General features: G+C 40.4%; 1 protein-coding gene across 8 annotated transcripts in view; it reads left to right on the forward strand.

Moving 5' to 3' along the window:
• The window catches only part of TRPM3 (transient receptor potential cation channel subfamily M member 3), a 457,422-nt gene that overhangs the window by 341,814 nt on the left and 97,215 nt on the right, over window positions 1-18,393 (forward strand). For all 8 annotated transcript variants that reach the window (XM_015565001.1, XM_006765282.2, XM_015565000.1 and 5 more), the window contains 3 exons: window positions 12,586-12,686; window positions 14,071-14,205; window positions 16,919-16,969. In XM_015565001.1, coding sequence (XP_015420487.1) covers window positions 12,586-12,686; window positions 14,071-14,205; window positions 16,919-16,969 — 287 coding nt within the window. The remainder of the gene's footprint in view (window positions 1-12,585; window positions 12,687-14,070; window positions 14,206-16,918; window positions 16,970-18,393) is intronic.

An 18,393-nucleotide genomic window follows, 5' to 3' on the forward strand; every position in this document is an offset into this window, starting at 1 on the left:
GGGAATTAATTATGACCCAACTTTGAAAAGAAAAATGTATTTCTAGTTATGTGTTCCATCTTTCACATCCCTCTTTCTTGTGTGCAGGCAGCTTAATACAACACTTGCATGATTGCTTTCCTTTTAATATCTTTTTTTTTAACCTGGAACTGTTTGAATAGCTTAATAGGCCAAAAAAAGAGGCATTGATGTTAACACTTTCATCACTCATGATATGCAAACTTATCATAGTTATTAAATGTTATGCAGATGGAAGTAGATAAAGTTTAACCAAAAGAGATCTGCAAAGTTAAAATGTGTGGCATATTCACTTTATTTTAGATTTGAAATGGGATGGGGGTAAACTGTGGTTGAACAGTAAAATATTTCAGTTGGAAATGAAGCTCATCATGTAATTATTACATTGTAGATTCTTTACCAAAGTATTTATTAAGCCCTTCTCTGCATGAGGCCACTTCCCCGAATGCATTTGTTTCCTGATGATTTACTTTACTCATTTAGTCATATCTTTAACTTCAGTGACACAGAGCAGAATGACCATCAGCAGTTAGAGCTTATGTCTGCCACCGGTTTATTACTACCTCATCCCAAAGCCACTATGGCCTATTCCATTTGTAATGGCCTATACTTGAATAATTCTGCAGAATTTTTAAATGTATTTTTTATTGCTTTCAGAGAGGAAGGGAAAGGGAGAGAGAGCTAGAAACATCAATGATGAGAGAATCATTAATCGGCTGCCTCCTGCACACCCCACATTGGGGATTGAACCTGCAACCTGGGCATATGCCCTGATGGAGAATCGAACCTCAACCTCCTGGTTCATAGTTAGATGCTCAACCACTGAACCACACCAGCCAGTCCCTGCCAGAATTTTTAAAGCAATTAACATTCTTACCATTTTTTCACCAAGACCAAAAATCTATTTTTTAGGGAAAAATGATTCTGTAAAGGCCAAATTGCCCCAGGCTTTCCCCACAAAGTCCTTCCATCCTATCCTCCACTGCTGCCCCAAATCCTCAGTATGGGCTTAGCACAAGGAGACCACCTTACAGAGGGCCTTCTAACAGAGACAATGGTGGCCATACTGGAAGCATCATACTCCGATTGAACAAATTGCTTCACCTCATTGAGACTCTGTTTCCTAATCTGTAAAGTTGAGATAATTATCAGACCTCCTTCATAGTCATTGTAACAATCTTAATTGATAACAAAATTAAAAAAAAATTTAAAAAGTAAAGTACTTGCCTGGAAAAATCCCATTAGTAAATGATGATCTGAATGATGATGGTGATGATGATGATGTGATGATGATGATGATGATGATGATGAAAATTTATTTCCTTGCAAATCCAAGTCGATCTCAAAGCAATAACAGAAACCGAGTAGACAACAATTTCAGACATTTCTGTCCGTCTCTAATAGCAGAATGCAATAAAAGAACTTAAATCTTTTAATCCCTTTATCTGTGTAATGTTTTACAATTCACAAAGTGTTTCACATAAATTTTAATCACCTATCTAATCTTTACAACTCTGTGCTTTGGTTACCAGGTAATTTATCTCTAACCAGGTAATTTCATCTCTTAGGCATGAAAGTGGCCAGTATTGATCATGATACCAGAACAACTGGAATAAACCAAGAATATCCAGGCAAGCTCAAAAGTGTTAACACCCTGGTTACAAATTCCACCTTCTAATTAGAAAGTTTTCAGAGAAAAAGGATTATGTCTTCTTTGCCTTTATATCCCAACACCCAGAAAAATTCTTAACATATGGTGACATTCATAAATATCCATTGATGAGAAAGAAGTGGAGTCTGGCTCAATCAACCACTAGCCAAAGTCACATAAACAATCCAGACATAAGCTGGGCCTCCTTAGGCCTTGAAATTTCATTAATGTGGACTCTAACCTCTCAACTCAATAATCCACAGAAATGCATCATCCCCAAGAGTTCCACAAATTCCTAAAATCCTTAAATGTGCCCTGTCACCCCTGCCTTCTGGTTTCTGATCCATGTGTGCTATTTCTGTTCCTCATCATAGAAGTCAAGATATAAAACTGAGCCCTCCCAGTTTCAAAACAAAAATACAATTCACTTAACACAAAGGGTTTAATAGACATAGTAGACTTTCCTAAAAGTATAGGTACGGCTGGAAGAGAGGTTTACTTCTGAACACTTCTAACTGAACAGCAGGCATCTCCAATGTTGCTATCCTTTGGCCATTTCATACAGAGGACTTTCCATGGATCCTTCATCCATGACTTCCCCAGTATCCTGCAGGCTTCCCCTCCCAGTTCTCCCACTATTTGCTTCTTCCTCATGCTTCCTCTTTAAGAGTAAAGCAGCCCTCTGACACGCCTCAGTGACTGAGCACTGACTTATGAACCAGGAGATCACTCTTTGATCCCGGTCAGGGCACAGGCCCAGATTGAGGCTCAATCCCAGTGTGAGGCGTGCAGGAGGCAACCGATCAATGAGTCTCATCATTGATGTTTTTATCTCTCTCTCCTTCTCTCTTCCTCTCTGAAACCAATAAAAATGTCTTTTACAAATAATAATAATTTTTTTTAAAAAGAGTGAAGCAAAGTCCTCTCCTACAAATAATAATAATTTTTTTAAAAAGAGTGAAGCAAAGTCCTCTCCTCCTTTCAGAGTGGCCCGTCTCTGTTCTCTGCTATTGGTCCCCAGCCCTGAAGGGCTCATCTGCCCTAAGCAGCTTTGCGAGGTATTTTGCAAACAAAGACCGTCCCTTCTCTAAACCTGGTGCCAACCCATAAGAGAGAGTGATTCTTCAGCTCCTTTCATATAGGTAGTAACTAAGAGGGTGGGGCTTGCAATTCAAAGTTCTCATCTGAGAATGAGAGTATAATGTTCTTTGCTGGAAGTCCATAATCACCAGCAGGAGAGGTGCAATGTGTAGATTCAAGTGTTTGCAAGGACCATGAACCATAGGACCTTCGGCCATTCCCAGCAGAGTTCCAAAGTCATGATCACGTCCATCGGATTGTCTCACTGTAGAATTTTAAAGCTGGACAGCGCTGTGAAGATCTAGGCCACTGCGATGCCACGGTTGATGTTTGGATGAAGGGAAACTTCATGCGCCCAGTCTGCAGATGCCGGGCGCATTATTCCTTCTCTGCACCACACAGCTAGTTCTGATGACAGAGGTGGTCGTCTCCGGCCTCTGGTTACACGGAAACTGAACACCCTTTCTCTCTGCGGCTTGCTCATGCCTCAGGATGGGCACAATGCCAGTGGGCTCCGTGATCTGCACATTAAGCTAATTGCAAACCCAAGGCTTGTGAGTGATTCTCAGCTGGTGAAGAAGTCATCACTGCTGGCTGCCCAGTAGAGCTATGCAATCATACTTTTTCTTCCTTGACTACCTGAGAGCAATGAATCAGCCTCACTCATTAATTTACTCGTCGCATATTCTAAATTACATGTTCATGCAAAATGACAGCAGCATGATTTGTGAAGTTTACATTAATAATACAAATAGTAGTGGTAACAACAGTAAAAGTAACATATAATAATAGCAACTAATATGGCACTTACTATAGTACAAATATTAACTCATCTAATCCTCACCATGCTACAGTGGGGCAAGTACTATCAGTATCAACCATTTAATAGTTTAGGAAACTGAGGCACTAAGAAGCTAAGTATCTTGGTCAGAGTCACACAGGTAGAAATTGATGGTGTCTAGACATGAACCCAGGTTATCTGAATCCAAGACACTTGCTGTGCATCCTGGACATATCTATGGTTAGGATCAGATACTAAAGGCTGCCCTTATTTTTCACATCTTTCTGAACAATCAATGATGACTAAACTTTCCTTGGTACAGAAAAAAATATATAGTGACTCCTTGAAATATATAGTTCACTGAACACATAAATTTACTTATTCCCCGATAAATCCCTCTAAAACAAAAGTAAAGGACTATTTATTAAAAAACATTAGAGCAGGAACAGTATTTTGTGTTTTTGCATGATAGCCTCCCTTGCAGAGAGGTTGGAAAAAAATAAATAACTGAACACTAAGCTGGTGTCAAGGAAATTATCAATACAACAATTCCAGAAAATGTCCCTGAACTCCAGAATACATTTTCAGATCAGAAGAACCCACTGAGGGACCAGCACAATAGGTGAAAGTAAGCCCACATTAAGTCATGTAGTCATGATATTTCAGAACACGTAAGACCAAATATATTCTAATTGCTTCCAACCAGAAAAACAAGTCACATGCAAAGGACCAGGAGCCCAAATGTTTTAAACTTCTAAACAACAATACAGAATGCTATCATGCAATGACTTAAAATTTTGGAAGAAGATTTACTTGCAACCTAAAGTTCTATATCTAATCTACCAGTCACTTGGGAAGGTAGAATAAAGACATTACCAGACATGAGTCGTCAAAAACTTCAATTCCCATGAACCACTTCTTTGGAAATTAATGGAGCATGGGCCCCACCAAAATGAAAGAGGAAACAAAACAAAACAGAAAACATGAAACATACGAAACATGAGCTCTGACATAGGAGAGAGGTGTTGGAAATCCCTGGATGATGAGGAGAGGCTCAAGGTAAGAGTTGTGCACCAGGTGGAGGAGGCAAAAGCAGGAGCTGTCAGACCTCCCTGAGGCTTAAGTCTGTAAATGGCAGTGTCACTTCTGCTACATTCTATTGGCTAAGCCAGTCACAAGACCAGTCCAGAGTCAGTGGGAGGGCTGGGGAATACCAAGAATGTGAATACTGGGACATAGAGTCCCTTGGAAACTCTCTTTGAAGACCAGTTACCACAGAGAACCAAAATAACCAGCTACTAGAAATGAATGGTGACTATGGGGAAAGAGGACTGGGGTGATGAGACTTGTGATTTTTAAAAATATATTTTTATTGATTTCAGAGAGGAAGGGAGAGAGAGAGAGAGAAAGAGAAACATCAATGATGAGAGAGAATCATTGATTGGCTGCCTCCTGCACACCCACTACTGGGGATTGAGCCCACAACCAGGGCATGTGCCCTTGATCGGAATCAAACCTGAGGCCCTTCAATCTGCAAGCTGTCACTCTATCTACTGAGCCAAACCAGCTAGGGTGAGACTTCTGATGTTTATAACAAATCTCTGCATGCATAACTTCAGTAAAAGTACAGTACAAATTGGTCCCTGGATTACCTAGTTTTCAAATAAAGAGACAATGAGTAAAAGAAAAAGATAATGGAAATTAGGAAATCATCAATGCAATAATTTCAGCAAATGTCCCAGAACATGTTTCTATAAAATCCTGCTTTAAAAAATCACAATATGGAGAATACAATTATTTTAATTACCAAGAGATAGAAATGAATTCATATTTGTCATATCACGAGCAAGCAGAATAATCCAATAGAATGCTTTCTTTCTTTTATTCTGTCTTACGTTGATAATGTTTCTCAGTTTTGCATATTGTGCATAATACAGAAACACTTTCATAACATTTTTTAACATGTCAATGGGAGATTTTGTGAGGTATTGACTTCTTTTATTGCAGAAAGGGCACAATAAAGAGGACCCATCCATTTAGGTAGGTCAGCAAAAAGAAGGAAGTAGCATGATGCTTTACAGTATTATTAATCATAAGCCATAGAATTCATTTGTCCTTTCAGCTTGCATATTTTATTAGGGGATGAAAAAACAGTGGCAATATTTACTGCAGAAACCCTTAGCAGATGTCATTACCTAGGCAACCTGACTTTGTAAGCTTTTCGTGTAGCTTTGGCCCATGAAGATCTAGTATCCCGGCTCTGAGACCTTACACAGAAGACTCAGACTAATTAAATAAGAGAAAAGGGCGGGGGGAGCTTAGACCCAGTGGTTAGGAAGTGTGAGGACCCACGAGAGAAAGAGTCCTGCTGTCACTGCAGGCAGGATACAGTGCCAAGAGGAGGAGGGGCAGCCTGCAGTCCCAGGGGAGCCCTGCGCCACCTCAGACAGGCCAGGGAAGATGCAGCAAGTCCCTGAGCAGCTGACAGCAGGTGCCACGCACAGGAGGGGTCTCCTGTTACACCACAGAGGAGGGGCCGGGTGCCCTTTCCTGACTGAGCGTGGTGTGGCCCTTAGAAAACACCCCATGTCCCCGGCCTGCGCTGCCCAGGCACACATACACAATCCATCTTCTTAATTCACGTTCTTAGGAAATAATCACGTTCTTATAATCCAAACAGAGCATTTATATCTAAATTGAGGCTCTTTCATTGTAACGAATTTACCTCTTCTCCTGTCGATCTCAGCACCATACAAGCTTCACTTAGTGGAGTGTCTAAAGAAAAAAACCTCAACAAAAGGTAGCATTTGATCGGCTCCCCAAGCTCTGTCAGAGGACTACGCCTAATCCTAGTGGCGATTCCGACATGCTTATAAGCCCTGGGTGATTTAGGGGCTATCCGTTCCTAACCCCGAGAATGACTACTTCACTATGCGGTAAGTGCTCCTCTGATGAAAATTCGATGAGCTAATCATTCCCATGGGCCTCAACAGAAACCGTAATCATAGTCTGGCTGGCCGTTGCCCTGCACCCAGGAGTGTTTGCATGGTGGCAGCATTGTTAACCTGATACATTTATTCAATACTAATCTGGTAAATTTATTGTTGGAAGTATGTAAAACACTGAAAATACTTGCACAGTGTTTTACTTTAACAAAGCAATTTTCCCCTCTATTATTCTGTTAAACCTCCAAAGCAATCCTGTGAGGGCAATGTTATTGATCTTGTTTTATACATGAAGAAACTAAATCTTGGAGAGGATAAGGACATTTCCAAACACCCACAGGCAATATGTAAGCTCAAGGCCATTTCCTTCCACTCAAAGAACTTGTTACAGCCTCTATTTCCCCTCAGCACACAGCTGCTCTTCAGGGAGGGGCAACCTGACCTGGATTGGTATTGAGCCCAGCAGGTATCTCCTTCAGTCTGGCTGTGTCTCACTCAGTTCTCGCAGAGGCCTGTGTGTATCTTTCTTAATATCAGGGAGAAATGACCTCTTAAGTGCTACAAAGGCTTCAAAGACTTACATGTGATAGGAGTATATGCCATAATATACCATAGTTTACTTGTAATATAAAGAGTAAACAAGATGCTAAAAGCACACCAATGAAAGAGAGCCTGGGTTTAGGGGAAATTTTCTTGCACCTCTGCATTTCAGAATGCCAAGCCCACTTTATTGATTAAACAGCCTACAGTAATACAAAGTAAGTTATATACCAATTATTTTTTCGGAGGAATTTAAAATTACCATTTTAAATTTTACCATTTTACCAATTTTGGCCCTAATCACACAGTGGTAGAGAATATTCTGGCTCACCTCATTCGTGCAGTGTGGGTTGTTTTAGAGAGAGGACACAAAAGCCTGTTTGCCTATTTCTCTTTGTTTTGGGGTATCATAAGTTCAATAACATTTTTTTAAGTTTCTATGAATAAAAAAAATTAAAAATCCGCTCTGGCCCTAACCGGTTTGGCTCAGTGGATAGAGCGTAGGCCTGTGGACTGAAGGGTCCCAGGTTCAATTCCGGTCAAGGGCATGTACCTGGGTTGCGGGCATATCCCCATTGGGGGTGTGCAGGAGGCAGCTGATTGATGTTTCTCTCTCATCAATGTTTCTAACTCTCTATCCTTCTCCCTTTCTCTCTGTAAAAAATCAATAAAATATTTTTTTAAAAAAAAATTCGCTCTGAAACCAGGCTGCCTGGGTTTGAATCTCATGTCTGGCACTTCCTAGGTACTTCACGTTGGACAAGTTTCTGTGCCTCAGTTTTCTCAACTGTAAAATACTGATAATGGCACCTCATAGTTCGTTCTGTGAATTTAATACATTAACACTTAGAAACAGTTCATGGCACAAGTTAAGCATGAAAGAAGTATTAGTTATTATTATCTTTCTTATTTATTAAAAATACGCCAAGAAAGAAGACCCCAACGTCCTGCAAAGGGCTGCTTCACTTCAGCCGCCTGTCACAAGCCAAATCTGAATTTGTTTAGCTGAAGTTAATGCAAGTATTCCTACTTCCTTTTAACTTTCTCCTGAGAGTTCACCGAAGTTATTTTTACCAAGAAGAGATAGTTATCATTCAGGGCAAGAAAACAGAACAAAGAATAAATTATGCACAGGCCTCATCTACTTTTTATGTGTCTGCTTCCAGCCTGTAATTTGGTTTTGCTCCATGTAGCAGCCACACGCCTGAGAGGTTCTCCAGGGTAAGTGGTGTCTGTGCACTCAGGGGCATCGAAGGTGTGTCCTAGCAACCCCGTCACATGATCGCCAACCCAAGTCACATTTCAGTTAGTTTCATTTTACCTTCCTGGTTTTTATATAAATAAAGAATCTGATATCTATTTATTAAATTTATTTATTTTTTTGAGAATCTGATGTCTTTAAATGAATGGATTGGCCGCCTCTCATTGACTGAGACCCTTATCACATTTAGCTGCAATATTTACATGAAAAATAAACTGATGGAAATAAGTACAATCCTTGGGAAGACTATTTAATCCAGACAAGATTCTTTAAGTAAGAAATGGAAAGGTCCAAAGACTCCAACAAGAAGAAATGTTCCTTAACTAATGTAGGAATGGATTGCATCATCCTATTCTCACAGAATGATGGCCCTGCTAAGGACATTACCAGGCTAGCAAATCCTGCCCCCTCTGCCACTCCAGTCCATCAAGCAGGACCAGACTTAAACTATCCAGCTCAGATGACACACCTCACATTTTCTATTTGGAAACTCCCAAAGAGAGTCCACAGCTCTTTACAACCCATTGAGGTATTTAATGATCTTCAGGGAATTAAAACATTGTTCTCTGCCTTGATCAGTGTGGCTCAGTTGGTTCAGCATGGTCCCATGCACCGAAAGGTTGCTGGTTTTGATTCCGGTCAGGGCACATGATAGGGTCTCAGGCTCATCCCCAGTAGAGGGTATGCAGGAGGCAGCTGATGAATATTCACTCTCTCTTTCCGTCTCCCTTCCTATCTCTCTAAAAAGAATCTATCAAAATATTTTAAAATAATTAAATAAAATGTCAAGACCATTTTTAAAAGTTATATATGGGCTCTAGTTTAAACCTCAGACTTCAAAAAGGAATGCTCCCCAACTCTGATGCTCAAGTCCCTAAATAAATACTCCCAGAAACGCATACCCATTGGTGCCATGACATATTTGGGATGGCATCCATACCTCAAGCGGGTCCTAACTCTGCTCTGAAACTGCCTCATTCTTTAAGCCTCCACATTCCTCCATTCTCTTCAAGCTGCCATTCCTTCTCAGTCTTAGCAGGTGGTACCTCTCTTACTGCTCTGATACTGTTTATGTTCATCCAGGTTTTCTTCTATCATTATCTTCTACTCATGAATATTATTTTCTTCATTCAGCCTCTTTGTTTTTCTTCTTTACTCTGAAGTGGCCTCCATTCTCCAGGGTCTCATCCATCACGTATTTGCTTTCTTCTTTCACATTAACAATGCCTCCCTCTCCAATGGCCCTCTCACTTCTTCTATAAACACAGTCGGGGTCCCTGTCACCTAAGAAGACCCTTCTCTTCTCCACCAAGCCCTCAAGGTAGCATCTTCCTTTTTTCCCCTTACCCATCACTCTGAATATTAATCTGCCTTTCTATCAGCATTCCTCTGCCTTCACTTATTCTGAATTTTTGACTTGCTTACTAACTCTGCAAATTCTTTGGGTAAAACTAGGAAATGTTCCAAAATATTTATATATGTAGGAGCTATGTGGGAGGAAAGGATGAAAGGAGAGGAGAGAGAAACCAGCAGTGGCAGTCCTCAAAAAGCACCATCAAAAAATGTTATTCCTAGATGTGAGGAACACCCCAAGGCACAGAGTTTTCTCTTTTTGCAAGAATGAGAGTGAGTTGGGTAGTTGCAGCAGACCTTGATCCTGACTACCACCTGGAAATACAGAAGGTGGGCGCCATATAGAATTATGCAGCTAATCCATGTTTGCAGGAGGCATTTGACTTTGTGTTAACTGAGAAGAAAGCCTTCCAGCTGTGAATAATAACTAGCTTGGAAAGCTACCCTGCGTCCATTATAACCCAAATCATCAAGTAATAAATAATCAGTAAAAGATTCGCATATAGACATAGCCTAAGAAAAAAAAAAAAAGCAAAATGTATTCACAGAAGAAGAATACTCTTCATAATAATGTTTCCTGGGAACAGATAAACATGAATAAATATTATTAAATTTAAACATTTTATTTTTTAAAATCTTTATTGTTGAAAATATTACATATGTCCCCTTTTTTCTTCCATTGACCCCTTCTAGCCCCCCAAATTTAAACATTTTAAATATCAATGAAGTACTCAGAGTAGGTGAGGCAGCAAGAGGAGATAAAATGTGAGTAGCACTCAGGAATGAAGTACTGGGAAAATAAAATAAAATCATCAGAGAATTGCAGACGAAATTAGGAATAGTGCAAGATAAAATACACATTGTAAAAACCAGGGCAGGACACAAAGGATAGAAATGGGGAAAGTGAATAAGAATGAAATAAAATGAAAATGAAGAGGTAATTGGGAAAAAAAAGAGTTAATTGGTATGAAAGAGAAATTATATTTATAAAAGTCAAAAAATAGACATCCAACATAAGCATAATTGGTATCTCCAAGAAATAAAAACAAAATAATGCATCAGAACAGATATTTTAAAAATATAATTACATAATTTAAAAATATAATTTAAGAAATTTTTATTTAAAAATATTTTAAACTTTGATCTAGATATTGAAAGAGCCACCTTATGCTGGAAAAACTTATTTGAATCTTCAACATCCAGATATATCAGCTATATACTAGTAAAGTTACTTAACTTGAAAAAGAAAAAGAAAAGAAAGAATATTTTGGGCCACGAGGCAAAATAAGCAAGTCTTTTATGACTTGGAAAATCAAGCTGGCCTGAGACCTACTTACAGTAATAGTCAATGTGGGGAGACAATAGAGCAACAGATTTTTATATTGAGCCATTGTCACTCGACCATAATGACTATTTTAAAAAACAGCTTAAAACATTCTAGAACTCTGGCAGTAGTGTCCCTGTAAGTGACTCTTAAAAAAAAAAAAAAAAACTACTAGAGAAGAATTCCACCTACTGGCCAAGAGATTCTTGAGCACACTCTGGCAAAATCTCTAATTGTAAGTATTGGTACTAGACTCTAACAGAACTAAAATAAAAACAAAAATGGAAATTTGAGGAACATAAAGGAGTAATTTTCCATAACAAGGCAGAAATAATACTATAACAATAACAATAGTATAACAATTGGCAATACATTTTGATATGTTCCTATTTATCATTTGTTTATGCCAGTGACCCTGGTATGAGTTTGCAGTCCCTGTTGTTATCTGAGGAAATAAGAAATATATTTTTATGGGAAAAAATTCCTGTGTAAACTGAATAAATATTCATAATTTTTAAACACTAATCAACTTACTACAAGTATGTGGTTTATACTGAACCCAACATATGTGGACACCAGAATCAGAAATTCCACTTGAGAATGGCTATCATTAAAAAAAAATAAACAAATAACAGGTGTTGGTGAGGATGTGGAGTAAAGGGAACCCATTTGCACTGTTGGTAGGAATGGAAACTGGTGCAGCCACTGTGGAAAACAGTCTGAAGATTTCTCAAAAAACTAAGAAGCGATTTACCACACAACATAGCAATTCCACTTCTGAGTATTTATCCAAAGAAAACATAACACTAATTCAAAAAGATATATGCACCCCTAGGTTCATTGCAGCATTACTTACAACAGCCAAGATATGGATGCAACCTAGGTGTCCATCCACAGATGAATGGATAAAGAAGATGTGGTACATATATACAATAACACATTATGCAACAATAAAAAAGAATGAAATCTTGTCATTTGTGACAACATGGATGGGCATAGAGTGTATTACGCCAAGTGAAATCAGTCAGACAGAAAAAGACAAATACCATATGTTTTCACTTACGTGTGGAACAAAACAAACAAAAAATAGAAACAGAGACCAATGGGGGAAGAAGTGTGAAAAATATAAAAGATAATATAGTCAAAAATATTGTCATAAGTTTGTACAGTGACAGATGATGACTAGAATTCGTGGGGTCATCACATTGTAAGCTATAAAAATGTCACATTACGATATTGTACACCTAAGCTAATATAAAATTGTATACCAACCACACTAACTTTTTTAAAAAGAGATTGTCAAGCGGTAGTTCTTAATGGCTGATTTGTCTCCCTTCACTCCTGGGGGAATTTAGCAATGTATGGAGACATGTTTGATGGAAGTGACTTTAAAAAGAGGTGCTATTGGCATCTAATGGGTTGAGTCCAAAGATGCTGCTAAATATTCCACAATTACAGGATAGCCCCCCAATAAAATGTCAATAGTGCCGAGTTTGGAGAAACCCTACTGAACAACTGAATCTGCTTTTCGGAAGAGGGGTATTGATGGGAGAGTAAGGGAGTGGGTCCTCTTGGTATAATAAACTCATCGCTGTTTTCTCTCTCCCCCTCTTTCCTCGCATTCGTCCACAGGAGCCAACGCCTCTGCCCCGGACCAGCTGAGCTTGGCCCTAGCCTGGAACCGAGTCGACATCGCTCGCAGCCAGATCTTTATTTATGGGCAACAGTGGCCGGTAGAGTCTATATGTTGTCACCCCTGGAAAGCCCACGGCTTGCTTGGGCAAGGGTGTTTATATAAGGAGCCTCTGAGAGCAGCTGGGGAAACTGCTGCCTTTTCTTTAGGCTGTAAATGAGTTAGGAAATCACTGCCACCTGGTGGAACATGTGACTAAGCACAACTCAAAACGTTCCCAACATCTCCCATCTCTCTGAAGGTCTTTGTTAACAACTTTCAGCAGCAAGTGATGCTATTTCTTTTAAATATCTAAAAATATAGACCTCATACAAACTTGCAGCAATTAAAATACAGGAGGGAATTAGCAGTTGTAGTTAGCAATTTGTTTCTGGTTTCCTTTGAGGTTGCTGCTTCCAAGTAGCGGCAACCTGTGCTGGTGTATGGCTGGGTCGCACCTCAGGATGCAGAATTAGCAGGTTTCCCCATGCGGGTGCCATCTGGTCCTGGTGGCTGAGCACCGGTCCTCCCTATTCCCAAGCACAGCACAGAGGGAACCAACGCTTTATATAACTGTTCCTGGTTTGTTGCCCTCAATTGACTCTACCAAAAATAAAAACTTGGAAAGTCGGCCATTGGGTGATGTATGCATGGATCCCCAGGAGGTAACCAGCATACTTCCGTGCCTGGAATTTTTACTTCTGTGCCTGGAATGACTGTACGGGTCTTTTTAAACCCTTCCTTTCCCCAGAGCATCTGCCTAGGATGGAGTTCCTGTCTTCATTTAGTACCACGAGGGCATTGCTGCTATGGAAAAATTTGTCAAGGAGTCTGGACACAGAAATTTTTGTAAAAGGAATTAAATAAAACCTTAGTAAACAAGCCAAAGGACCTAAACAGTTGTTGTGTCTCTCTGTGGAAATGGGTGAGATAAAGGCACAGTGGTATCACTTAACTAAAAAAATAGAACAACCTACTTTCTAGACTGCTTACAGGGTTCCCTCTTGTCAAGCCAGCTAGGGTCTAATTCAGAGCCTAAGAAAGATGAAAACAAAGATAGCAAAGTACCCACTTTAGTACACCACTTCAGTGGTGCTGCAGAAGTTTGGTCAGAGAGTTAGGGGAGGAAAAGCCTTGTAAACCCTTGTACTTTCTCAGGAGAGAGAGAGTGAAAGAGAGAGAGGGGCCGATTTTGAGATTCAAGGAGATTATAACTTTATCAGGTAGAAATCCTTGAATTCTATTTTCAAAGATAAGACCCAAAACACTGGAGAGATTGTCGCTGTCCCAAAAGCAGAGTTGGAAGCAGTCTTGCTAGCATGCTCTTGGGAGTGCTGAAGGTTTACCAGATGTCAGAGGCATCCATGTCTAAACTGTCCGGGTGAATGCTAAAGAACTGCATCTCCAGAGCCTGGGGCAGGCTAACTCAGTGACTTGATTTGCAGGTGGGGTCTTTGGAACAAGCCATGTTGGATGCCCTAGTTCTGGACAGAGTGGATTTTGTGAAATTACTCATAGAGAATGGAGTAAGCATGCACCGTTTTCTCACCATCTCCAGACTAGAGGAATTGTACAATACGGTAGGACCAAGCTAAGGCTTTTTACTTTCTCTGCGTTTTTTGTTTTACCTTCTCCTGCTCCCCTACATGCCTGTGAGTCTCCTCCCTGCCCGCCAAATGCATGGATCATTCTTCGCAAAAGCCCCCTCACACCGGTGTAGACAAGCAACACCGAGTCACCAAGATTCCACTTGTTTTAACTGCTCAGTTGTAAGCATCTAAGGCAGAAAGTTACGTGATCACCAAAAGGTAACATTCTCAGATTCTTACATCAAATCACCAGGACATCGAAATTAGGACAAAATTAGAACACAGTTTATTTGTAAGCCAGAGGTGTTTGAGGCAATCAGCAGAGAACGATTGATTTCACTCCAAGCATCAAAGAAGGCAAATTAATTATCCTGTACCATCTTGTTATCCTCAGAGCTATGAATAAAATATAAAAACCTCTTGCTTGCGGTTACCCCCAAAAATTTGTCATTGTTTTATATGATTTTTTAGTTCATTCACCAGGGATACCAAGGAGTAATCATAAGAAAAACTACTTTTTATGAAGCTTTTGAGAGTATTCAGTGAATTAAGTACATTGGCTCTGAGCTCCTACTCACTAAAATCCAGTGATGTTTAAAATGTTAGAAATTGCACTGCCCCATTTTATAGATGAGAAAACAGAGGCCAAAAAGTGAATTGAGTTATTCAAGGTCACAAAACTCCTAGGTGAAGAAAGAAGCTCGTACTGACCTAAAGCTTCTTAGAGATTACTCTTCCCTTCATCTGTCACAGCACTTCTCTATTTCACCACCCACAGTACTAATGAGATTAAAATGATTGACCTATTCCCAGTCAGTTTTAGGTGTTAGATGGTGCCATTCTGGCTCTATCTTACTCCCACGGATGGAAGGAGAAATGAGTTTAGTAGAGTGTTTCCAGGTTTCTGTTTTCCCTATAGATTTTTTTTGAGACTTTCAGTAAGAATAATAAACCAAGATGGTGACATAGGAGGCCCAACCTTTCATCCCTACAAAAAAGATCAATGATTAGCCATAGAGGAAACGGACACATGTAGAAATATGCAATCAACCAAGCCTGAATGATAAAGAACTTTAAAATGTGAAGAGATTAATAACAAGTAAGGAGATTGAATTCGTAATCAAAAACCTCCCAACAAAGAAAAGCCCAGGACCAGGTGGCTTCATAAGTAAATTTTACAAAATGTTATCCTCATTGTAGAGATGGTAATCCTGAGTCACAGTGAGGCAACTTGCCTGTGGTCACAGCGGGGGAGCCAGGCATTCTGACTCCGCAGTCTGCATGTTTAATCCCTATCGTCCTGCATCCCTCAGTGGAAAAAGCTCTGGTGAGCATGTCTGCTTGAGTGGGCAAGTAGGTCACTGAGGCCGTGGAGGGGGATGATCTCATCCTTGAAAGTGTTTCAGCCACGCTTAAGGGTTTGCCACCACTGTCTGAGATACTTTCATGGGGTCACCAGATTTAGCAAATAATAATACAGGATGCCCAGTTGAATTTAAATTTCAGACAAACAACAAATAATTTTTAGTATAATTGTGTCCCAGATCCTGCATGGGGCATACTTATATTAGAAATCATTCACTGTCTATCTGGAATTCAAATTTAACTAGGCGTCCTATATTTTATCCAGCATGCCTTTTCCTGAAAGACAATGGAGTGGCAAACCATTTCATTTCATTCTTCCTTAAGCCAGAGGTGGGAAAACTTTTACCTGCCAGGGGCCATTTGGATATTTATAACATCGTTTACTTAATCTAATTCACTTAATATAAATTTATATTACCAGGAAAATACTCCTAGATTTATTGAGTTTCGAGTCTACCTGTGGTAGCCGTGGCACGCCAGACCAAGTGATTTGAGGGGCCTCATACAGCCCCCAGCCCACAGGCCGACACTCCCCACCCCTGCCTTAAGCAAATATATATCTTTTCCCCAGGCCTCTCTTTTCCAGACTTCCTGTGGCCTTTTCTTTAGACCAGATTTTAGCCAACTACCACCCAACAGCCAAATCCAGCTTGCTGCCTATTTTTGTATGGCCTGGGAGCTGAGAAGGTATTTTTTTTACATTCTCAGTGTTTGAAAAAATCAAAAGAAGAATGATATTTTGTGACATTCAAATTATATGAAATTTTCTCTCTTTTTGTGTCCACAAATCAAGTTTAGCTGAAACATAGGCAAGGTCCTTTGTTTAGGCATCATCTCTGGCTGCTTCCGCACCAACGGCAGCGCTGAACAGCTGCCATGAAGACTCTATGCCCCACATAGTCTAAAATATTGACCACCTGGCTATTTACTAAAGAAGTTGACCAACCCCTTCCACAATTTCTCATTCAATCTGGGTAATAAACAAGATGTGATTGGCAGTGTGCCAAAGTGTATTTCCAGTGCGGGGAAACTGGCCCCTTTGCCTCCCCCTGCTGCAAAACTAGCCCCTGAAGTGATGTCTTGGTGTAGCTGTCCACAGCGGTGATGGCTTCCTCCATAGAGTTTGAACCTAGAGCCTCAGATGCTTTTCCTTGAGGAACCACAGTCAGAAATCCGCCAGTGTGTTTCTTTAGGAAAGACAGGTACAACTGAGCAACTACAACAAGGTTCATCTGACCAACTGTCCCTTGCCAGCCAGCCCCTTCCTCCCAGACCCTCCTTGCCTCGCCAGGAAGAGCCCGACTAGCAAAACCATTTGATTCTTCTTTATCGTTTTCAGAGACATGGGCCCTCAAACACACTGTACCACTTGGTCAGGGATGTCAAAAAGGTAAGAGCCCTCTCGACTGCAGGTCAGAGGCCCTGTCTTGACTGCTTCCTGTGATTAGAAAGCACCTCTGTTTTGCATTGCATGAGCCGCCAGAGCACTCCTGTCCCTGCCAGACGCCCCTCATTTCAGGGCACAGAGTGTGTGTGTGTGTGTGTGTGTGTGTGTGTCTTTTAACTCTGACATCTCTGCTTACGATGCAGCTGCGGTTTATCTTCGATCTCCGTGGTTTTAGCTGCTTTTGTTGAATATAGTGCTTTGGATAGTAGAACTCCAGGCTTTTCCCCCATGCCAGGTGGATTTATGCCATTACCTGTATTTTCCCATATGCCCCTCTCTGTTTGGAGAGTTTGTTTCCATGCTGTCCAACCTGTTATAAGAGGTATCTTCATGTACTAGGCCCTGGTGCAATATATCACTGTCACATCTAGCATGATGCAGGGTGTAGGATAATACGAAGGCTCACAGCCACGGAGACTCAAACACATATATGTATACATTCTTCTAACACTTTATTTTTTCCAGTATAGTTTTCTACATTCATCATCTAAGATTTTGATGAGGAAAAAAATCCAGTAGGTTTGGATCAAATAGATTTATCCCCATTTTACAGATGAGGAGGCTGAAATGCAAAGAGCTGTATTAAGTGGTCAGTGAAGAACTAGAATTCGAACTCGGAAACTTTGATTAATAATAACATAATAATACCTGATATTAGTGATGGCTAGGTGTGTGACACCAACCTACGCTTTCTAGGCACCTTAGCTGATTTCATCTTGACAACAATTGTGTGGAGTAGAATTTTTTATTATTATTTTTTATTATATAGCAATAGTCCCATGTATAGATGAGAGGAGTGAGACACAAGGAGGTTATTTTTAAACTTACCTGAGAACTTGCTCGTTGGCCCCATACAATCTCTTTCAGGGATAGCTTCGGTCTGAGCCTTAGACAGCATTCCCAGGAAGTGATGCTTTAACTGTAATGAACAAAATAGACAGTGGCACTCCCCCGTCCCTATACATACACACACACAAACACATACACACATGTACACCCCTCTACCAATTTGTAGAAATTCTTCACCAAAGTCCATAAGGCATACTTGGAGCACGTTACAAAGTAAGGTCAAGGATAGAGTCCAGTCCCTTCATGTCATAGGCATTCTGATGGCTAGAACTGACCCTTAGGTGTCCTGTAGGCACTTTTTCATTGTCCTTCAAAAGGTCAAGCAAAGGCCCTGGGTCTGCTTATAATGTTCCCATTAACCAGGTGGACCTTTCTGACCCACGTGAGTGAGTGAAGCCTGTTGTTCTTTCGAAGCGAGGGAAACAGAGGCCGTGCAGTCTGTACACCCAACCCGACAAGCATTTTCCCACGATCACATCTTCCGTTGGTCCACCCCACGTCAAGCCATAGCATACCTG

This window comes from Myotis davidii, unplaced genomic scaffold (assembly GCF_000327345.1).
Source record: "Myotis davidii unplaced genomic scaffold, ASM32734v1 scaffold616, whole genome shotgun sequence".
Classification (NCBI taxonomy): domain Eukaryota; kingdom Metazoa; phylum Chordata; class Mammalia; order Chiroptera; family Vespertilionidae; genus Myotis; species Myotis davidii.